General features: G+C 32.8%; 1 protein-coding gene across 2 annotated transcripts in view; it reads left to right on the forward strand.

Moving 5' to 3' along the window:
• LOC140445688 (equilibrative nucleoside transporter 3-like) overlaps positions 1 to 25,855 on the forward strand; it is an 84,310-nt gene that overhangs the window by 38,580 nt on the left and 19,875 nt on the right. For both annotated transcript variants that reach the window (XM_072537943.1, XM_072537944.1), the window contains exons 7-8: positions 830 to 918; positions 3,466 to 3,659. In XM_072537943.1, coding sequence (XP_072394044.1) covers positions 830 to 918; positions 3,466 to 3,659 — 283 coding nt within the window. The remainder of the gene's footprint in view (positions 1 to 829; positions 919 to 3,465; positions 3,660 to 25,855) is intronic.

Raw genomic sequence — 25,855 nt, forward strand, 5'->3', positions numbered from 1 at the left:
CTACATCGTACATAAATACTTCTAGCTCTGTCCCACAGTGTTTTCTCATCAATTTTTGTAAGCGTTTTCATCTCTGCTATTTCTAACATCCTTTTTGTCCTCTTTGTGTCAGGTCGTGTTTCTGCCACGTATGTCATTATTGGTCTGATGACTGTTTTGTAAATTTGCATTTCATTTCTTTCCCGATATTTTTATTTCTCCGTATTGTTTCATTCATGCAACCTGCGGCTCTGTTTGCTCTAGTTATCACTTATTGTATTATCTGGCCTTCCAACTTCAATTTACATCTTAGTAAATTTGCTGTTATATGTAAATTTGCATGTATTTTGTCGTTTTTGAGGAAACATGTTAAATGTACTGGCGGTTATATTAAATTGGCGCAGTATACGTTGTAAAACATCTTTACTTTGAGAGAGTAGTATTGCTTCGAGTACGTAGCAGATTATTTTAAGTTGTTTTTATTTGGTATTCTTTTTTAGTTCTTACTTTTTTTATTGTTTCATCCATAATAAGGTTGAACAATAGAGGACTCAAGGAATTTCCCTATCTTTTTCCATTGCTAGCTTTAATCGGGCCACTTAGTTCTTCTTCTACTTTTACTTTTATTTTGTGGTTTTGGACGATATTTTCGATAGTTTTGATTAGTCCTAGAGGCATATTCTAAATATTTGGATCCATGTTTTTAGCAAGATAAAAACCATTTATTCTTGTGAAAATATTCTTGTACCTAACGGTTAAAGACTATAAAGATTTTTGTAGAATTGCAATTTATTTGGTAGTTTTCTAGGAAAAAATCCCAGATCAGTAAACTAACACTAACTCTTTTTAGCAAAATATTGGATACCTGTTGCAGTTATGTTATCAATGGACTTAACTTCATTGATGGGTAGATTCCTATCTAAAACACTATATATTACGGTAAGATTTTTATGTAATTATTCATTTTTGTTTAGTAAACAAAAAGAAATAAAATATCATTCTGTTTTGAATTCATTTTCGACAAAGATAATAATACATTAATCAAATAAAAGGCAGATATCGAGCTCAGGTTTTTATTAAATCTTGCCCAAGTAAAATTCGCTTACAGAGCATCTTCAGAGGCAATTTACACTACCCTAGACATTGTGTATATGTAATAATACATTTAATAAATGTATTATTTAACGTTTATAACATTCACAGAAATGCTGGACTGCTGCCTACAATTTTAACGAATTGCTCCTAAAGATGCTCTATAAGCGAATTTTACTTGGGCAAGATTAAATAAAAAACTGAGCTCTATATTAACATTTGATTTGATTAAAGCATACAAGATATTGTCAAATATTTTGCACGAGAGATTAAAGCCTTATACTGAAATGTTTCTAGGAGAATATCAGGCGGGATTCAGGCGTGGACGTTCAACCATTAACCAGATCTTTACACTACGACAGATCCTTGAAAAAGCGCAAGAGTTTAACATAGATATGTATCATATTTTTGTCGATTTTAAAGCGGCATATGACAGTGTCTTAAGACCAATTCTTTACAATGCTATGAATGAGTTGGGAATTCCAAAAAAACTCATATGTTTGATAAAAGTGACAATGGCGAAGATGTTATCAGCAGTTAAAATTCAAAACGACTCGTCAACCCCATTTCAAGTACATAGGGGGTTAAGGCAGGGAGATGCGCTGGCGTGTCAGCTTTTTAATGTCGCCTTAGAAAAAGTTGTACGAGACGCTAATTTAGATAGCAGGGGAACAATATTTAATAGATCAGTCCAAATTCTAGCATATGCAGACGACGTGGACATTATAACAAGAACTAGGGCGAGAACTGCGGAAATCCTAACCGAGCTAGTAGCAGCAGCAGAACGAATGGGGTTACAGATAAATCAAAATAAAACCAAATTCATGGCGACTAACACAAACACAAGAGCTGGAAATGTTGACACAAATTTAATCATCAATGACCAAAACTTCGAAGCAGTCAAAGAGTTCATATATCTAGGGACATCGGTTAACCCCAATAATAATACATCTGAGGAAATAAAAAGGCGAATAATAATTGCAAACAGGTGTTATCATGGTCTATCAAAGTACTTAGCTAACAAACGTCTGTCTCAAAAAACTCGTATAAGGCTGTATAGAACACTGATAGTCCCCGTTCTCACATATGGATCAGAGGCATTTATCTATTGAAAACCTCTCAAATAAATACTGGCGCATAAAAAATTCTCCCCCACTTGCTGATGCTTTCTTAGAAAGTAATGAGTATTCTAATATCTATGGTAAAGAAAAAATATTACCAATATAAAAAGCTGATTTTCAGGTAACATTAAATAAACCTAAAGTCATTATACCAAAGTACACAGAATCCCCACAAATAAACTTTGTCTTACTTAAATCCATATTGAGTGACTATAATGACCACGTAATAATGTATACCGATGGTTCCAAAAAAGTGGATGGTGCCACAGGTTGTGCAGTTTATATTCCACATAAAAGCGAATATTTGAAAATTAAACTTTAATCATATTGTTCAATATATACTGCTGAAGCGGTAGCAACCAAAAACACGTTAGATTGGCTAGATTTACACAATTTAAATAAAGTAGTGATATTATCAGATTCATTATCGGTCATTAAAGGATTAAACTCAGATATGACTCAACATAAAAGAAATAGTATTCTTTGTGCTATTAAAAATAAAACATATAGTAAAGATATTACAGTTATTTGGGTAAAAAGTCACACTGGTATCCAGAGAAATGAACTGGTTGACCAGCTTGCTAAAGATGCAACCCATGTTGGACTATATATTCCTATATTCACATTGGAAGACTTACAACAACATTATTATAACAAAACTTCTATAAATTGGAAAGAAAAATGGAAAAACATAGCAATTAATTCAAATAACCAGTATTATTCCATCCACCCCTCCTTACCACAAGATGTTGCCTATATTTTTAAATACGCAATGCCAAAGAAGTTGACAGCCACAATTACACGTCTGAAAACTAATCACGGTGCATTCCCAGCTCACTTGGCTAAGTTAAATATTATCCCTTCTGGGGTATGCTCATGCGATAATATATCACAATGTGACATCAACCATATTCTTTTTATGTGCGATAAACATAAGTATGAAACAGATCAGCTGTATTCAAAACTATCAGAACTTAAAAAAAAAATCAGACTCCCATAAATATTACCCATTTATCTCTTTAAATAGTAGAGAAGTATACGAACTAATATGTAACTTTCATTTTAAAGTTGGATACATTATTTAAAAACTAATATCTTTTATTACAATTCTGTGACTAAAGGACTGGTTTCCAAGCCAACTCACCAAACACACACACAAAGTACATTTATTCGAGCATTCAACCATATATCTCTTTAAAGATAGTAGTGGTAAGAGGATATTTTATATTGCCATATTTTATTTTTATAACTAATAGAAAAATTGATATTTCAGCATTCAAACAAATGGTTTTACATAATTGCTTCAATATTAAGAGTATTGATCGTACCTTTTTACATATATAGTAATGCACAACCGAGGACGTTACCTGTGATATTCGATCGTGATTGGCAATTTCTCACGTGCCATATTTTTAATGCCATAACTCAGGGATTTTTGCTGAATATTGCTTTTATGAGTGTCAGGCCGTAAGTATTTTTTAATATTTTTTCGAGAATTAAAATAGCTAAACTATTTAAGCTTTATTCATCTCGTATTTTTCATGATCCCAATTTAGTATATTTTTTCGAATTATTGAATATTGTATTATGTTTAAACTTTTATATAGGATTGGACCGGAAAACCTCCACAATAATACAAAAATAGCACATTTCACAATATTTGCATTCACATGATTTGAATAATCTATTTTGCATTCATTTAGAGAAATATACAATCGTAGGGTCGGCAGACTAAAGTACATAAGTCGAAAACTGTAGATTTTCAGAAATTGAATAAATCTATATACAAAAATATTTCAATATTTCTTAAAAACGTTTATTGCATTTTATGAGAGGTGTGTACAACATATTTACTAGTAGCTAAGTATGACTCCATAAAAAAGTATGGACAATTGTTTTTCCTGACTTATGTTAAAAAGAAAATTGGCATATATGACTTATGTTTAACAGCACAACTGGGTATTTTAGTTTGTTACATCACAATATTTTCTTAATATTATTCATCCTCATCATCTAAAATATCAGGATCCATATTAGCTACATTATCCTTACTAGGCAAAACTATATAAAATTTATGGAAAACATTTGGTATCAATGTTAGTAGAGAAATTAAGTCATTTTTTTTCTATATATAACTTTGATGTTATATATGTTATGTATATAACATCAAAATTATATATATATATATATATATATATATATATATATATATATATATATATATTATGTATATATATATATATATATATATATTATGTATATATATATATATAAAATATATGTATATTTATATATAAAACTTGTAAAATGTCATATTTAATTCTCCATATATCTATCACATTCTTTCAGACATCTGTCAAGGGTGAATAAATCTTCTTCTTTTTGTTACTAAACAAAAAAGAATGTTTAAACGAAGTTTTACTTTTGGCAATATAATTGTCAAAAATAAAAATTTTATGTTGGCATTTATGACATTGAGGCTATTTGTAATTGGTTGCTATTTGAACTTATTTATAAATTCAATTATTTTTATATTAAAAAAAATGTTTTCAAAATTATAAAAAATTTTCGGAGAAACATTTGTTAGATCAAAACATTTTTATATTAAATATTTTGAACATGTAAACAGTGATTTTTACTTACCAAACTAATTTTTATTGGGTAAGTTAACAAAAATTGTTTTTTCTTTTTAGTTCAACCTTGTAAGTATTTTGTCTTTTTTAGCTCTTGATAATAATTGTAAACACAATTGAAAGCTCGAGAATAAAAAAATAGTTAACCAATAGCCCTATTATTGACTCCAACCCATCCAAAACAGTTATATATTTTATATATATATATATATATATATATTATGTATATATATATATATATATATCTACGGCATAAAGTGGACTCCGCCCATGTTAAAATTCAGGTTCAAGAGAGCTCCGTGGTCAAGTGGCCACCGATATACGGAGCTCACTTGACCATTCTATAATATTGGCTCTGTCGATTCGTCAACATGTATAGTTTCACAATTTTTAAAAATTTTGTGGAGCCCCTAAGTACCCCTGTATCATGAATGTATATCGCTTAGTTCACGTGTATATATTATAGGGGTCGTTCAGATCTTGTTCCGTGTATATTGGAACCATACGTATATCGGTTTAAGTAAGCTCTGATAGTTTGGCAACTATGGGATTAAGCCGTTTATTTTCAGCGTATATTCTAAACGGTTCATATAGACTCCTTACTTTTGTTATCATTCATACGCATTACAGTATGTAACAGATATGTGTATTACCAAATACCTGTTTTTGGTAGGTACGTGCTTTTCTAAAAATAGATTTATAGATACAAAAGGATTTCATTACCAAGTTGGATGTGTTTTTTCATATGCGAAAATTTCCTAATGTATTTTGTTAACGTGAGTATGTCTTTATACGTTTTATTTAAGAATCCGGTTAATAAGAACTTCTTTTATTTCATCCATTGTTTCATGATATCTTATATACAGCTTTTTTATTATTTTAATTCTTCTATTTTATTATTTTATTTTTTTCTGGATTCTATTTCTTATTATTCTATTTTTTAATTCTGGATAGGTTACCTCAAAATAAATATTTAAGTGTTAAAATAGATTTTTTTTTTTGTTAAAATGGGTAGTAGTGCACAAAAAAGGGAAGAATGATTAATTTTTCTAACATGAATTATACCACTTCACCAATATTACATATTTCTGAATGTTTTATCTCGTATTTAGGAGTAATATGTAATCAATATAAGTGGAGTTAGTGTCAAATTGGCAATGATCTTTATAAGTAATAGCTTACTGACTGTCTTTACATGTTCAGTTCACATAAATAAACCTTGTTCCTTCAAAAAGAGCGATTTGAACGGTAAAGTTAACTAAGAAAGTGCGATAAGTCTTGTACCACCCCACATGCACACAAGTTAACCGGTGTTTGCAGGCAAGAGTCCTCCTGGCAGATTTAAGGAAGATAACTACCATAAGGAAGTTCCGTTCGAGGGATCAGATGGAGAGGAGCAGCTTATTTTTGTTTGTATATCTTGCAGATGTGTTGATATAGCCAGTTTTTCTTTGATTCTAGTCATAAAATGGGCTGGTATTCGTGGAGTGGATGTCACGAATCTGGACTTTGTTTTTTTTGCTCTCTAGCTACTTATCTTCGGATATTAGGTGGACTGATAGCTACGATATTGTAGAGCTTATGTATGGATGTGAGTCTTAATATTCCCTGAATTTGGCTGACTAATTTATAACTAATTATTTTATAAGTTATTTAAATAACTATTTATAAGCGGCATTTAGATTAACAAATACCACTCCTCATACCTGATATTTTTCGTACTTCTCTTCGCTGTGTTGGGCAAGATTTAGTATTTGTGACATATATGATCTAACCTGTCATATATAGCCACTTTTGTCTTTTAATTTGAGTTTTTCTTCTATTATCGGTTTATATTAAGGATCATGTACAGAAGTATTCTGTATAGCTGACAAAATAAATAGATATATTGGCCGATAGCTTTTGTGGTCGTTGGAGTTTTTGCCAGGTTTAAGCAAGGCAACAACTTTGTCTTTGCTTTGCTTGTCTAAAGACTTTGAATATTAGCTATTGTTGTATTTTTAGTTCCAATTTTATAGTTAGTTTTGTGCTCAGATCCTCAGCCAGGAGCCGTAATATTGTTCATTATATACGTGGATAGCGGATCCAAGCTCAACATCGTTGAAAGGTTCTCTCAGCTGACTGGTTTTGTTTTCTCTTATTATAAGTTTTTCTTTGCTTCTTTGCCTGCATTTAATATGTAATTTTCAGCGATTAGCTTAATACCAAATACCATAGGATTGGCCATCTACGTGTTTCCTGCATTTTGTTAAGCGCATATGTAAAGTGGAGTGTCTTTATCTCTAGATATATTAATATTTATACACATAATTAGAATAGTTGGTCCTAAAAAGGACCGATTTGACAAAAAACATATTGAACGGGTGATTTAAGAATTAACGATTACTTAATTATTCATTACCCAGGGTACGCCCGATTGCGGTGGTCTTACTAGTACTTCAATTTTCGTGAACGCTTCTACTTTAAACTTCATAAAAAATGACTAATCTTTCACTTTTCTGTTACTGTTATTTTAAGACGATATTTCGAGTCAGATTTGTATAGTAATAACTATAGTCAATATATAGTCTCCATAAGTAAATGAGTAAATAAACAGGTTAAAATAGGTGTAGAAAATTTTACCTACATATATCGGCACCATTATTTAGGAGATGGGTTTATCCCAGAGATCAAAGGTTACATACTTTTACAGGCGTATTCTAGGTTCTATTTATATATTTTTATTACAAAAAAAGTGTATTTATAATAAAGGCCTTAAGCTATCTGTAGATTCCATGAATATTAGAATCTATGAAAATTAGCAAATTAAAAAATACAGACATAATTCTGAATGACCAACTTGAGACAAACAGTTATCCCCTCCTCAACTTATTCAGTTACAAAATATGACGTGTAAACGCATACCTGTTTAATTGTTAGATAAAATGAATTTCCATCAAGTAACGGTCGAATCTATCACTTACTAAAAGAGTACGAAAAGACCTGCTTATGCTTTAGAGTATGGGTACTTTAGTACAAAGTACCCTTTGCTTTTGCCAATTGCTTTGCTTTCTCAGCGATGGGTCTCCCTTTTGCTCATCAATAATGTTCCCGCTCGATATAGTTATTCTAAGATATTCAGATTTCACTATATGCTCTACATTTGGCTTTATCTCCTATTAATTTACAACTACGACGAAATCTTTATAATATATCTGATGCATTGATATTAAAGTGGAGTAGAATACTTGGTAGATAATATTTATTTGTTTTGAGTATACTTATTTTACGACCTAGTACATAAAAAAATAAATACTTGTGTGCTCAGTGCTTTCTAAGTCTGTAAAACATAAACATGCTTCCATATTAGATTATACATTTATTAAGAATGTCCACTCTCTGAATTGAAGTTTTTATCTTAAAATATGACTGTGTCCTACAATCTTTCACAAAAGTTATTCTTTTCTGAAATTTTCTGAATAAGATTCAATAGGTTTTTATATTTTATTTTAAGTTTTAATCTTTAAATCGGAGTTCATTTTTTGAAAAACTATAAACATGTGACAACAAATTGCTATATGAACGGCGTTATGCATCACTAGACCCAGCCCCAATTTCTTAAATTGTGGATTATGGCGCTTTCTGGTGGAAAAGAGGAACAACAGGATAACATCAGATGTAGACCAAACAAAAGAAATTAGGACACGCATTGAAATAGCACGTGCATTATTTTTTAAACTTTAAAAGTTTCTTTGTTTTCGGGATATAAAGTTAGAGCCTGAGAATGCTTCGATGTTACGTGTTCTCTACTTTTCTTTATGGCTTGGAAGCGTGAACACTAAAACAAGTCCATCTGAATAAGTTGGCCGCCTTTGAATTTTGGTGTTACAGAAGAATCCTACGAATATCATGGATTCAAAGAATGTCAAACGTGGAAGTAACTAGAATGATAGGAAATGGGGCGGAAATAATATTAACTATCAAAAGACGAAAACTTGAGTACTTAGGACATGTGATGAGAGGGCAAAAATACGCATTATTACAACTTATTATGCAAGGCAAAATCCGAGGAAAGCGAAATGTGGGAAGACGAAGAATATTCTGGCTTCAAACTTAAGGGAATGGTTTGAATGCAGTAGTGCAGAACTTTATAGAGCGGCAGTCAACAGAGTCCGTATAGCCATGATGATTTCCAACCTTCGATAGAAGATGGAACTTAAAGAAGAAGATAGAAAAATGCATAAACTATCTACATAATAAATCCCATTAACCTGTTAGTAACGGATAACCAGATATATTTAAAAAGATTAAGTACCTTTCTTTTTATTTTGGATTTTGAATTTTGCATAACTAGAGCAAGCGACTAATTTTTGTGTATTAGTTTTGGACCAAGCGCCTCTTGCGAGCGTTTTAATGATTGTAAATCGAATATTTGGCAACATATGTACATAAACGTGGTTAACAATGGTGACGTTGGCAACTTGTTGACGCGTTTAGGTTAAGAAGTAGTGGCAGTTATTGCTTAAATTTTTCTATAATAGTCACATTACAGAAGAGCTAACACAGAAAGAGAACACTTAACAAAAGACATAACATTAAGTAAAATGTATGAATTGTATATTGAAGAAGCAGACAATGATCTTGTTAAATTTTCGTTACAAAAAAATGTTTTTAACACGATTTAATCTTCAAAGAAAAAAGTTGAAAAAAGATACTTGTAGTAGATGTGATTGTTTCGAATTAGAAATTAAAAATTGCGAAGATAAAGAACAATTAAGCGTTAAAAAAAGAAAAAATGTGCACTTAGAAGAAAGAAAGCTAGACATGAAGATAAGCAACGATCAACCAGAAGTGGAAACCTTTTGTTTTGATTTAAAGAAAAACTCTTCCCCTTTCGAGAATTCTAATAAATATTGTATATTATAAGCGTCAATTATGTATTTACAACCTTGGTATTCATAGCGCCAAGGATAAAAAAGTCATTGTTATATTTGAATAGAAGGTAAAGCTGGTCGGGGAGCCCAGGACGTAGGCATTTGTCTTAAGAAACACATTGAAGAAAATGTTACTTCTGCAAAACATGTAATTTTGTGGTCAGACTTTTGTGGCGGCCAAAACCGCAGCATTAAAATAGTTTTGATTCTGAAAATGATTTTGGAAACTCATCCTACCATTGAAAAAATTACATTACGCTATTTATTTCCTAGTCATAGCTTTTACCCAATAGTAGTGATTTTGGAGATTTTGAAAACGCCCTAAAATTTCAACAACGTTTATATACCGTTGATGATTACCTAAACGTGATGAAAAAATTCCGTAAAAAGTACCCACTAGTAGTTCACAGAATGAAAAAAGAAGAATTCTTCAAGCTAAGAAGAAATACAAGCGAATCAACAGAAGAGACCAATTTAATAGATCTTGATAAAATATTAAAGTTAACAACTACAATTTCGTAAATATGGAACACTTTAAATATCTTAGATTAATAATCACGGTTAATAATAATGCCACTAAAAAAATACAGATCATAATTTAAACTTTTTACCTATTTTAATACATAGATGCTAATCATGGACAATGACTAAAACGGATAAGGAAGAACTACGAATATTTGAAAGGAAAATAATAGGAAAATTGTTTTAACCTCATTATCATATCGCTACAAATCCGTATAGAAGAAGAACACATACTTAATAAAGAAAGCTCATATAACGATATTGTTTAGGCAAATACATTGCTTAAGGTAGATCGTACACATGCATAGACGCCAAGATGTCAAACTTGTAAAACTGGTATGGAAGGAAGTTAGCACAGAAGAATACCACTTGGGCGTCTCAGTGTGCAATGAAGAGAAAACATCCAATCATATCTCAAAAAATTAACATCGTGAAGGTTCTTCTCTGAACCCCATAACAAATGGCTAATCTTTTACTTTTCATTAAAAATTTAAATTTTAATAAGTCACGTAAATAACGTTTTAAAAGTGCCTTTCCTGAGATTTTTTTTAAGCCTGGTTTGTTTGATTACATGTAATTGATTTGATAGTCCCCAACAGATGAGTATTGACTATAGGTAGGATAGCAGGTAGTTGAACAGGCATGTGTTGATAAATATGATGGGTCGGTAGATAGTCTCATTATTCCTAAATCTGACCTCATGTTACCTTCCCCCTTCATTTGTGGAAGTCCTAAAGGCATTTTTTCTCTTGGGGCATCCTCCCAATTTAACTTGGCAATGTAGTTATTATAGAGCCTTTGGATATAGCCAGCGCAACTTTAGCATTGAGATTTAGCTTCTTACACGACGTTGTTGTCTTTATATATGTGTTTGGCCTTGGCATTAGTTCCGTTCGGTATTGGTTAGTACGCGGACCTTTGTAAGTCGGAAAATACTTTTGATGGCTTTTCTAGCAATCCTGATCTAATTAATACCTGAGTTTTACGTACATTGTTTTGTTAGCGTTCTGGCCACTTATCCACACATTAGCACTGGTTTAATCACTGTTTTATATATTCTGATTTAAGAAAGTCGTATTAGACCTCTGAATTTAAAAGTATTATAAGAGTTATATATACATCAGTTAGCTACCTGAATATTTCCTTTTATTTCTTGTATTACAACGTTATCTACGATATCTAAAATGTTGCAATCCTTTAAAATTATATGGGTCTATTGTTACGTTATGCCGTACTCTACGTCATCTCTTTTGTATGTTAAAGAACATTTATATGCTTTATTACTGACTATTAGACCGTTTTTTTTATGTTAATATCATTATTTTATAGTATTCTAATAATTTATGGATTAAATCCGGATAGCAAATTGATATTCTTCACTTTCTCGGAAAAATAATATTCTAACACACAAAGTCCTATTAAATTGCCAAAACCTTCCTTGCATATTCTATTCACTTATGAGGGGCAGCAGCAATATCAGTACCATAATAAGGCGTATAGTACTGGACTGGCTAATCGTTGGATAATGGGAAGCATGAGTTTTAATGTTTTCGGGACTGCCATCTGTTAGCGGAGTGCAGAGATATTAGTACCAAGTTAATGCATATAGTAATTGTTGCTTGAACTTTATTATTATTAAACAACACTATATTTTCTAGTAAAATCATCATGACTTTACAGTAAGACAAATTTTCGAACGTTGGTTATGGAAACATCATGTACATACCACCAGGTTCCCTATGTCGATATCCAGCAAAATCGTTGTAATAAGGAGACGGCAAACAAAAATCCAGAGATAAAAATATGCACCAAGAAAGTCTGTTTTATTCAACAGTCGAATAAACTACAGATTCTTGATTCAAATAGTCAATAAATCATTAAACAGCTTAGTAAAATAGAAATAACGCCTATTTAAGATGTAATCCATTAACGGGCCAAGGTACAAAGCACTCCTGGCATATGCTAATGATATGGATCTCATAAGAAACTTTCTCCGGTCCGCAAACATCTTTAACAAAGTGCACGAAAAATGTTTCACTTAAAATCAACGAAATGAAAACCAAATACAAGCGAATCAACAGAAGAGACCAATTTAATAAATTTAGAAAAAACATTACATTGATATTTATGTGGCAATCAGCTGTAAAAGTCATTGCCTTTTTCGTGTCGTATCATATTTTAGCATATCATATTTTGAGTGAAATTGATCCTAAATGCGTCTAATAATATTAAGTTTGTAAAACAGCTGTCCGTTTATGCTCATTTGTTCACCTTTTGTAAAACAGTCTGTGTAAATATAAGGGATTTATATAATCTTTTTATTTCGTAATCTTTTTGTTTTATAATTATAGTTCTCTTGCTTTTATTTTCTATGATAATACATATACATACCCAATTCAAAAGGGAGAAAACCAGCGAATTCTAAATTAAACATAAAAATTATTCTCTCTTTCTCCCTATATGTTATATAAAGATCATCGTCATCGTATAGTCAGAACGGAACAAGATTCTATTGCCTTTTCTTCTTTGTCTTCCCTTTCCTATTGAAAATACAGCCAGGTAAATGACGTTTTTAAAATCTATGTCAATATTTCTGAAGTGCCTTTCCTTGGATAATTTTTTTTAAGCCCAGTTCGTTTGATTACATGTAATTGATTTGATATTCCACAACAGATAAGTATTGATTGTAGGTAGGATAGCAGGTGTTGATAAATATAATGGGTCGGTAGATAGTCTCATTATTCCTAAATCTGACCATATGTTACCTCCTCCTACATTTGTGGAAGTCTTAAAGGCATTTTTTCTCTTGGGTCATCCTCCCAATTTAACTTGGCAATGCAGTTATTATAGAGTCTTTGGATAAAGCCAGCGCAACTTTAGCACTGAGATTTAGTTTCTTGTACGACGTTGCTATCTTTATATATGTGTTTGATCTTGGAATTAGCTCTGTTCGGTATTGGTTAGTACTCGGACCTCTGTAAGTCGGAAAATACCTCTGATGGCTTTTCTAGCAATCCTAGTCTAATTAATACGTTCTCGTCACGTATCCACACATTAGCACTGGTTTGATCAATATTTTATATATCCTGATTCTAGAGATTCGAATTAGACTTCTGGATTTAAAAGAGGGTTATATATACATAAACATCAGTTAGCTACCTAAATATTCCCTTTTATTTTTTATGTAACATTACCTACGGCATCTAAGACGCTGCAATCTTTCAAAATTATATGGCTTTATTGTTCCGTTATGCCCTACCCTCGATCCTCTCTTTTGTATGTTAAAGAACATCTACTAGAACATCTACTAAAGAAAGCCTAACCACTTTAAAATCCGGTCACATTTTCTATCATGTCGGAGAAAACTATGGGAATGGAGGCATTGGGCTCTTTATTAATAAAAAACTAGCTGAGAATATCATATCAGTAAAAGCAGTTTCCACAAGAGTTATACTTGCAAAATTACAACTAAACACCCGTTACTCCATAAAGATCATTCAAGTCTATGTACCAATATCGAGTCACGCTGACGAAGAAATAAAACAGTTCTATGATGACTTGTACACAGCTGTTTCAGAAGACCAAGAACATTTTACGGTAATATGTGGCGACTTTAATGACAAAATAGGAATAAGCACTGACCCAGCTGAAAATGCCCTCGGAAATTTTGGCACACCAGGTAGAAACGAAAGGAGCGAAATACTCTTAAATTTCCTATTAGAAAACAATCTATATTTAATGAATAGCTTCTTCTATAAGAAGATCCATAGAAGATGGACTTGGAAGAGCCCCTATGGTAAGACAAAAAATGAGATCGACTTCATCATCACTGACAAAAAACATATAGTCAAAGATGTTACAGTCTTTAAATCAATTTTCGGTTGCAAGCGATCATAGAATGGTCCGAGCAACTGTAGAAGTCAATATTAAGCACGAAAGACTGAAGATGATAAAAAGTAAAAAATTCAAACCTTGGATGCGCCCAACGAATGAACTTGAGTTTGAAAAATATATCACCAGTAACTTACTCAGAAATACAACAAGAGAAGACATAAATAACCTAAACGAAGAAATAGTAGATACATTAACACAAGATCAGGAAAAATTTGGCCCTAAACATGGAAAAGAACAAAAAAATAGTAAAGAAACGAAACAAAAAATGGAAGATCGTAGAATGCTGAGAAGTCAAGGAAATGTTGACTTACAAGATATAAACAACATAAATAAAGAAATCTCTAAAGCCATCAGACGGGATATTAGAAAATACAACAACGAGAAAATTATAAAAACTATAGAAGACAACAAAAGCATTAAAGCGTTGAGGAGAAAAATAGAAAATGACAAAAAAGAAATCTTCCAACTTAAAGAAAAATATGGAAACATTATATAAAAGTCAACTTATTCCAGAGCTCATCGAACAACCAATACAAAAGGTACATAATGTAGGATCGGAGGATATACCAGATATATCACGAGAAGAAATTCAACATGCCCTCAAAAATATGAAACATAATAGAGGTCCGGGGGAAGATGGAGTAGTCATTGAGACAATTAAACTAGAAGGTTTTGATGTCCCGAATCCAAACACTTTTTAATCTATGTCTGCATAGTGAAAACATTCTAAGTAAAGGGAAAAATTCGGTTACAATCATCCTCCACAAAAAAGGGGATAAAGCAGATCTCGAAAACTATAGGCCAATTAGTTTGATTAACTACCTATACAAGCTCTTTACTCGAATACTCACAAACAGATTAGAAGCAAAACTCGATTTCTTTCAATCAGAAGAACAGGCAGGATTTCGAGCGGGACACGGAACAAACGACCATTTGCAATGCCTTAAAACTCTAGTTGAAAAGTCTATCGAATATAACAGACCCCTTGCTCTTATCTTTGTCGACTTCCACAAAGCATTTGACACAGTCGAAACAGTTGCTATCTTAAAAGCACTATCAGAATGCAGAATATATCAAAGGTATGCAAATATTATTTGAAATATATACGAAAATGCGACAACAACCGTTAACCTCCATTGCACTGAGAAGATAAAAATTGGCAGAGGGGTGCGGCAGGGAGATACCTTGTCGCCAAAACTATTTATAACAGTCATGGAGTACGCATTTAAAAGGCTAGAGTGGGAATCAAAGGGTATTAGAATTGATGGAAAGATATTCAATCATCTCAGATATGCCGATGATATTGTTCTCATAACAGACAACTTAGGAGAAGCCAGAGTTATGCTACAACAACTACAGCAAGTAACCCAGAAAGTCGGTTTAAAAATAAACCATGGAAAAACAAAAATGATGACCAATCTCGTCCCCAATGAGCTAATAGAAATCAAAAAGTCGCCCATAGAACTTGTAGAAAAATATGTGTATTTGGGTCACGAAATAAGGTTAACGCGAGATAACCAAACATGCGAGCTACTCAAAAGAATAAGTCTGGGTTGCGCTGCATTCGGAAAAATGAGAGACGTATTTAAAACAAATATACCGATCCATTTAAAAAGAAAAGCTTTTAACCAGTGCGTTCTACCAGTCCTCACATACGGAGCAGAAACCTTAACTCTCACAAAAACATCAGCCGAAAAATTGAGAAGGACACAACGAAATATGGAGAGATCAATGCTTGGAATAAACTTAAGCAATAGAATAAGAAACGAGGAAGTTCGTAGACGAACCGGAGTGGAAGACATTATCGAACATATTACAAAAGAAAATGGAGATGGGCAGGACATGTTGCAAGAATGAAAGACAACAGTTGGACCAAAAAATTGCTTGAGTGGAGACCACGGGCTGACAAGCGAAGCCGAGGAAGACCCCCAAAGCGATGGACCAACGACCTTAAAAGAATCGTGACCAATTGGATACCAGAGGTGCAGAACAGAAGCAGATGGAAAAGTCTAGAGGAGGCCTATGTTCAACAATGGACAACTCATGACAGATTGATGATGATGATGACTATTAGACCGTTTTTTTTGCTGCTACTAGCATTATTTTAGAGCATTCTATTATTTAATTTATGGATTAAATCCGGATAGCAAATAGATATTCTTCACTTTCTCGGAGAAATAATATTCTAACACACAAAATCCTATTAAATTGTCAAAACCTTCCTTGCATATTCTATTCACTTATGAGGAGCAGCAGCAATATCAGTACCATAATAAGGCGTATAGTTCTGAACTGGCTAATTGTTGGATAATGAGAAGCATGAGTGTAGCAGTTTTAATGTTTTCGGTACTGCTACCTGGTATCGGGGAGCAGAATTATCATTACCGAGTTAATGCATATAGAAATTGTTGCTTGAACTTTATTATTATTAAACAACACTATATTTCCTAGTAAAATAATCATAAATTTACAGTAAGAAAAATTTTTGAACGTTGGTTATGAAAACATCATGTACATACCACCGGGTTCACTATGTCCATATCCAGCAAAATCCTTATAATAATGATACTGGAAACCAAAGATAAAAATATGCTCCAAGAAACTCTGTGTTATAAAACAGTCGAATAAAATACAGATTCTCGATTCCAATAATCAAAAAATTAATGAACAGCTTACTAAAATAGAAATAACGCCTATTTAAGATATAATCTATTAACGGCCCAAGGGACAAAGCACTCCTAGCATATGCTAATGATATAGAACTCATAACTCTAATGAGAAACTCTTTCGTCCACAAACTTCAATAAAGTGAAGAGAGCACAAAAAATGTTTGACTTAAAATCAACGAAATAAAAACCAAATACAAGCGAATCAACAGAAAACCAATCAACCAATTCAAAAAATTTAGAAAAAACATTAAAGTCAACAACTACAATTTCGAAAGTATGGAACACTTTAAATATCTTAGATCACTAATCACGGTTAGTAATAATGCCACTAAAGAAATACAGAGCATAATTCAAACTTCAGACCTATTTTAATACATGGATGTGAGTCATGGAGAATGACTAAAACAAATAAGGAAGCACTCCGAATATTTGAAAGAAAAATAATCAGAAATTTTTATTTAACCCCATTATCATAACTACTATTTAAATGGGAATAAGCCACAATTAGAGGTTAAAGTTAGTTTATTGACGTTTCAATTTCCACTTCGGAAATCATTCTCACTAATGTTTGTATTTTGAGAACGATTTCCGAAGTGGAAATTGAAACGTCAATAAACTAACTTTAAGCTTTAATTGTGGCTTATTCCCATTTAAATAGTAATTACTTTAAAATGCCACAAGAAAATAGCTTCAGAACTCATTATCATATCGCTACAAATCCGTATAGAATAAGAAAACATACTGAATAAAGAAAGCTCGCATAACGATATTGTTCAGGAAAATAAATCCCTTAAGGTATATCGGACACGTGCATAGACGTCAAGATGTCAAACTTGTAGAACTGGTGTGGAAGGAAGTTAGCACAGAAGAATGCCACTTGGGCATGTCAGTATACAATAGAGAGAAAACATCCAATCATATCTCAAAAAATGAACATTTCATTTGATTGCAGATTCGTGGAAAATCGATCAACTTGGAGATAAGTTGTAATCAGCGAAGACCTACCCAGTGTTGTAGCGCTACGTATTGATAATGATAAAGAGAAAGGAGAAACAGTGACAAAAAGCAACAAAAATGGACTATGGAGCAAAGCTGCTTCAAAATCTTTGATTGGAGAGGATTAAAATGAAAGTATAAGAAATACAATGGATGATTGATGGATTCGAGAAACTTGAGACTTGAGATAGGCACTCTCCGAAACAGCTGTAGTGATAAGATAGAAATAATTTTGTAGAAGTTTTGCTGTTTTATTGTTAAACAAAATGGAATTAACATACGACATTATATACGCTAAAATAACTAGACAACTTATATGATACGGACATATAAGGAGAAAGTTTAATGATACAATAATCTACCCAATATTTGTTATAAGTAAAAACGATATGAATAAACAAAATAAAGAAATCCATGGCAAAAGGCAAAAAGAGTAATGATTTAAAAATGAGAGAGGTATCCTGTAAATAACATGTGCTTAATTAGGAACGAATGGAGATGAAGATCAGAAGACGACAAAGAATGTTTTAAATTGATAAATGTATACAATTTTTAGCAATGTATATTTATAGGTCATTATTAGGGCCAACGTGCTAATTTTATGTAAAATAACACTTTTCAAGTTGGATCGGTTACAGGACGGTGGAATCAAATACACCCAAAGTTAAAAACTATCGATGTTTATATGAAAGATGAAACCTTATGGCACATGACCGTGCAATCTTGACACCTACAAATTATCACATAATTGTGAACGGTATATTGTACCTAATTACTAAGAAGTTTGTTATTTTATTCTAAAAATAAGTTTAATAATTTACGGGAGATTTAATGTATTTAAAATTTTTACGATTCCTGTTCTAGCACTCGAACGAGTAAGACGTGTGCCAAGTACAATTAAAATCCAGTTTGCCTTATCGGTAGTAATTAGTGTTTAATTTAGATTTAATAGTGTAATTTCGAAAAGTGATTTCTGGACAAGTTTTGTACGTATTGCTTTTGTTATATTATTAAATCATATAAATTATATTTAATTTATACAAAGTGCATACCAGAGACTGGTTTTACCAGTCTGCTGGTTCTTGCTGGCCATCCACTTCAATGGATTTTAATACAAATTTGGATAGCAAAATTAGTTAAAGAAGAGTAATAAAACGAGGTTACTGTCTGTATTTACATGGACAGTACAAATATAAACAATACTCCTACAGTTTCTACCTTAACAATGGCCCTTCAAACTGCTACAAACAACATTCCAGCAACTACACCTCTTTCATACGTAACCGCTGCAAAATCTACACCGAAACCATCTTTCCCAAAAAAAGAACAGGCGATAGTTCTTCACGCAGAAGAAAACCTTAAACTTCTAGACTACGTTAAAGCCATTGGTGACATCATCGGACCAAAAAATATTTCCTTTGCATCCAGAATATCTAACAATAGGATCTGCATATATCTAGTGAACTCAAATCTCGTTGATCAACTTCTGAAATCCCATCCAACCGTTCAAATCGGACGCCTTACTTTAAGTATTCGTAAACTTGTCTCCCCAACAAAAAGAATATTAATTTCGAACATCTCTCCTTACATTCCCCATGAACTGGCCGAAAATGCAGTGAAAAGTCTTGGTTTTCAAATAGCCTCCCCCGTGTCCTTTCTTAAAGCGGGCATTCCAGGTGATGAATACGCCCACATCCTTAGCTTCCGCCGTCAAGTATATATTTTCCCCCCTCTGATAATTTTGAGCTTCACACCTCCTTGTTAATTCCTTTTGAAGGCAATGATAATAGAATTTTTCTGTCTACGGACAAAATGGAATGTTTCTTATGCAAACAATCGGGACATGTTGCTTCTAATTGTCCCAATACTTCATCTGACAACTTATCATCTGAAAATCCTACTGTTTCCCATGTCCTCCCAAATCCCCCCACCGAATCAACGTCACAGCAACAGAATACACAATTTCCATCTCATTCTGAATCATCTTCCTTCCAAACAAATCTATTTTATTTGTCTTCTTCCCCAGAGAATTGCGAAAATGATACAATATCTGAAAAGTCAGATAAACTATGTTTAAGTTCTCATCTTTCACAGAAAAGGCCACGCTCATCTGTATCATCTATAAGCGATAAGACCATTCAATCTGGGGAAAACCCTGCAATAGAACAAACTATGTTTCCTCCCAAACAAACAGTTCCTAGTTCCTCTAGCACCTCCAACACAAAAAAGAAACGAAAACGTAGTTCTTCTCTCGACCCCAGTCTATCCACTGACTCCAAGCAAGCAATACACGAAGCCTATAAACAAAACCCAGAAGCTTTTGCAGTTCCTCCTGATAATATAATTGCCTTTATCGAGAACGCATACGGCAGCTGTGACCCTGTCTCAGAAGCATTTAAATTCACAACAGATATTAAATCACTCATTCTAACTTTGCAATCAATAAACCCTAATTTTAAAGATAGGTCTACAAAAATCAGAATTACACGCTTAATTAAAAAAATTAAAACTAAAATACATTCTGCAACAGATGATTCTGAAAGTATAAACAGTCTTGATAATTCCCAGGATGCTTGTGAAAAAGAATACCTGTCTGATAGTTCACAAACCTCGCAAACATCCAAACACTCTACATATTAATTTCAACCTTCACACTGATACAATGGAATTGTGACGGATTTTATCCCCGTCGTCCACGCCTTGAACAGCTCATATCTGAGTCTTCTCCTGACTTTCTATGCCTACAAGAAACAAACTTCACTGATAAATATTCCGGACAACTTAAAAATTTTACAGGTTACCACTATATTCGAACTACCCAACTTCGTGCCAGTGGCGGAGCATCAATTTTTGTTTCCACTGATATTTTCCATAAAGAATTTCCGCTAAACACAAACCTCGAAGCTATAGCCGTTACAGCTTGGTGTCCCTACAAAATTACAATTTGTTGCATATACATCCCTCCAAACTACTGTTTAATAAGTTCCGATCTTGAAGATTTAACTTCTCAGCTTCCTACACCTTTTATCTTAGTAGGTGACTTTAATGCACATAATACTATGTGGGGATCCGAAAAGACATTTGGAAGAGGTAAAACAATCGAAAATTTCCTAAATAACGTAAATATAAACTTACTAAATTCAGGAAGTAGTACATACTTTCACATCCAATCAGGTAGTTTCTCTTCCATAGATTTATCTTTCTGTAATCCCGGAATATTTCCTTTACTTTCATGGTACACATTAAACAGTCTCTATGATAGTAATCATTTTCCTATTCTTATCTCTGACCAGTCAAAAATGCCCTCAAGAATTATAACAAAATTGAAAATCACTCAAGCAAACTGGGATCTTTTCAGAACCACTGTTAAGGGAAAAACCGATGAATTACTTTTTAACAATGATATAGATACAGATGTAAAACTATTAAATAATTGTTTAACTGAATCTGCTGAGGAATGTATTGGTAAATGCGCGATTGATCCTTCCAAGAAACCTGTTCCGTGGTGGAATGAGTCGTGCAAAATAGCTGTCAAACAATGCAAAAAAGCATTAAATAAATTCCGGAAGACCCGTACCACCACGGATTTAATAAATTTTAAAAAACTTAGGGCCAATTCTAGGCGTATTTTAAAAGAAAGTAAGAAAGCCTCATGGAATCAATATGTTAGTTCAATCACAAAAGATACTTCTCCCGCGCAAATGTGGTCAAAGATAAGACGTATGAAAGGTCATACTACATCCAGCAAAATAGCCGCCATCTCCCTGCAGGATCATACAGTTACCGATGATCAACATATTGCAGATATCTTTGCCTCTCACTTTTCAGATAAGTCAAATATTCCGAATCTTTCCAATAACTCAGATACCAACATTTCCAGCCCCAAAATATTTTCTAACACCAGCTCTATGAATCTTCCTTTTAATCTCCTAGAATTAAACGAAGCCATATCTTCATTGAAAAACTCAGCAGCCGGTCCTGACGATATCCCATCAATATTCTTAAAAAATCTCCATCCAGACACACATCTCAAACTGCTAGAGTTGTATAATAAGATCTGGTCTCAAAACCAGTTCCCAACGTTATGGCGACAAGCGACTACAATTCCTATTAAAAAGAATGACTCATCTCCAAATCTTCTAAAATCATATAGACCAATTTCTCTCACTTGTTCACTATGTAAACTGTTAGAAAAGATGGTCAATAAACGCTTACTATGGTATCTAGAAAGAAATAATATCCTTGACCCATTCCAAACAGGTTTCAGATCAAATCGAAGTACAATGGATAACCTGGTCACACTACATACTGACATTGTTAATGCATTTTCGAATAGAAGCGAAGTCATAGCAGTAACTTTAGATATCCAAAGTGCCTTCGACACTGTACAAAGACCTCTAATTCTAAGAAAATTAACGGAATATAATTTAACTGGTAACATTTATTTATTTTTAAAAAAATTTTTAACAAGTCGATATTTTAGAGTATTAACAAATGGAAAAATATCAAAACCACACGCTTTGGACAACGGTTTGCCTCAGGGCTCAGTCTTAAGCACTACCTTATTTTTACTTAGCATGAATGACTTTTCCTCATATATAGAACCACCAGTCAGGTACTCGATATATGCTGATGATATTATATTATACTGCCGAGGCAGAGTCACAGCTACCACCAGCACTTTGCTACAAAACACAATAAACAAAATAGACACCTGGTCTACGCGTGCTGGATTTGTGTTTTCAGCTCCTAAATCCAAAATAATTCACTTTACCAAAAAGCATAGACCTAATCCACCTTCTATAACTCTAAACGGACTTCGTTTACAAACAGTTAATTATTTGACACTTCTTGGTATCACCTTTGATAAAAAGCTTATCTGGAGACAGCATATTCAGAAACTTAAAGGAAACTGTACCCAAAGAATCAATTTACTTAAATCTCTTGCTAGTTTCTCTTGGGGAGCTGACGAAGAATCTTTTCTTAAAATATATAGAGCGTTAATTCGCTCTAAGCTAGATTATGGCAGTATATACTACTAAAGTCTCTAAACAAGATTCAAAATACATCCCTACGACTATGCCTCGGTGTTTTCAAATCAAGCCCCGCTGAAAGTCTGTGCGTTGAATCTTCAGAGCCACCACTCCATCTAAGAAGGCAGCAGCTTCTACTTTCATACTTTGTAAGAATATCAGCAAACCCAAGTAACCCGGTAATAAATCTAATCAATCCCAGAGAACCTACCCCAGTAAACGCTTCCAATCAGTCTCTCACATTACCACAAATATTATCTCCTTTATTAGATTCCATCAACCTCTCCAATACTACTTCTATTTATACCCCCAAGACAGCTCCATGGATGCACAATCTTCCAATATTCAATACTGATTTATGCAGATTCGACAAAACAGAAACCCCAAACTTAATCCTTAGAAAATCCTTCCAAAACATCCTTAACTTAACACAATTTGATGAAATTTTATACACCGATGCGTCCAAGAATGAAGACTGTTGTGGCTCTGCTGTGTCCACACTGACGACGACAATAAGCTCTGTGCGATTGCCTAAAAGTTGTAGTATCTATGCCGCAGAATTATATGGAATACTCCAAGCATTAAATACTTCAATCCGTCCTACTTCAAATGAAAGCATAAAAATCGCCATTTGCACTGATTCTCTTTCCTCGATTTATTCAATAAGATGCATTTTCTCGAAAAACCCACTAGTCCAGGAAATCCACACTATCTGTAACCAACTATATTCTGCTAACATAAAAGTCGTAATGATCTGGACTCCATCTCATGTTGGTATATTGGGAAACGAAAAAGCAGACCAAGCCGCTAAAGCAGCATGTTCTTCTGACATAGCCTTCCAAGAGGTCCAAATCCATACGGATCTTAAAATATTGGTAAAACAAAAAATCCTCAGCTAATGGGCGGACCAGTGGAGTAAAACAAAAACTAAGCTGCATGAAGTTCAGCCCAACTTATCTCGCGTCAATATCTCCTCTATGAACAGGAAAGAAAAATCAGTTATTCACCGACTACGAATAGGGCATACACGTCTCACACATGGATACCTTATGGCATCAGAAAACCCTCCAGTATGCCACTACTGTAATAACGTCCTTTCCATCAAACACGTGATAGTGGACTGCTGCCAGTATGACTCTTCCAGAAACAAGCACAGCCTAAAAGGAAATCTAAAAGACATTCTCAGTGTTCCAAACCGTTTTGACAGTGTTCTTAGATTTTTAAAAGAAACAAGTTTATTTCAGCTAATATAAACAGTGCATAGTGATAAGCTTTATTGTTCTAACCTTTCTATAAAAAAAAAAAATGTTCATATTAAATTCTTGTACCTATACCTATATAAAATATGTATAATGTTGTAAACTACTGTGCCCGTGTCAATGACCATAAGCTGTCGAGACACGTTAATTTTAAATAAAAAAAAAAAAAAAAAAAAATTTTTACATTATCCGGTATCGTAATAAGAAGTCAAATTTCACTACAACTCCATTAAAACGTGTTAAATTTTACTTTGGATATTCTTTTTGTGAATATAATAAGTAAAAATACAGTAAGTTTCATCTTCTTATTGTGCCGTATTCTAATTAAGGTTAGCGATTACTTCTTTAAACGCTTTCCATAAATTATTATAGTTTTAATTTAACTACTTTATGAAACAAATATTGCACGTCATAAATTGCAGGAATTGAAAAATTACAAAGATCTCCTGTTTACAGAGTTTCATTTAATTTTATGTAGTTTATTATAATCCTACCGAAGGGCTTCTACTTTCTTAAACTGTTACACGACTACTCTACTCGATGTTAGTACATTTAGAGACTAAATGTTTAAGTGCATATACATTTTAACAAAAAATAATAATAAATAAAACGAAAACTAGCCATTTCCAAGTTTATAATAAATACTTTTTTAAGTTTGAAAATAATTAAAGCCAGTAATATAAATAACCACCATAAAATATTTAACTACATTAACCAAGTACCTATTTGTGAAATTTCTCGATGACTAAATTGATTGATATTTAAATAAATTTAAAGTTCCAAAACGTACCTGCTGTAAAATTTAAAAATCTACGACTAATCAAATGATTGGCAACATCGGAGGAGTTTAGTTGTATACGCAAAGAAATGTATACGGATCCCAAAAGTGTTTTAACCTATTACGGAGTCCACTTAATCCGACGTGTTGGTCGGAGTCCACATAAAGCGCTACCCAGATAATAATATACACGATGTATATTCGCCTGGAGTTAGTATAATACCGTTTTAGTACGGAGCCCCCATTAACCGCTAGATCTATATATATATATATATATATATATATACATCTAGCGGTTAATGTAAGCTCCGTTCTAAAACGGTATTATACTAACTCCAGTAGAATATACACCGTGTATTTTATTATCTAAGTAGCGCTTTATGTAGACTCCGACCAACACGTAGGATTAAGTGGACTCCACAAAAGGATAAACCATTTTTGGGATCCGTATTTACGATATTGCTTATACTTCTAAACTCCTGCGATGTTGCCAATAATTGTATTAGTAGTAGATTTTCAAATTTTACAGCAGATACATTCTGGAACTTGAAATTTATTTAAATATCCATCAATTTAATCATGGAGGAATTTAAGGACTATTTGGCTAATTTATGTAGTTAAATATAAATTGTTAACCGCCATATACCTTTATTTTACTTTTTGGTTTTAATAAGCAAGGCGGTAATTTATATTACTTTTATATATTTTCAAACATAAGAAAGTGTGTATTATAAACTTGGAAAAGCGAAAATCTCCGTTTTTATTAATTAGTATTTTTTATTAAAATGCATTGGCACTAAAACATTTAGTACTTACATGTACATATATCAAATAGAGTAATCGTGTAACAGTTTCTGAAATTAGAAGCCCCTTCGGTATGATCATAAAGTTTGTTACCACAAAAAATCTACTAGCATACACAGAGACCTACATGAGAGAGACCTACACAGAAGAAGATTTATTTTT

This window comes from Diabrotica undecimpunctata, chromosome 7, assembly GCF_040954645.1.
Source record: "Diabrotica undecimpunctata isolate CICGRU chromosome 7, icDiaUnde3, whole genome shotgun sequence".
NCBI lineage: Eukaryota > Metazoa > Arthropoda > Insecta > Coleoptera > Chrysomelidae > Diabrotica > Diabrotica undecimpunctata.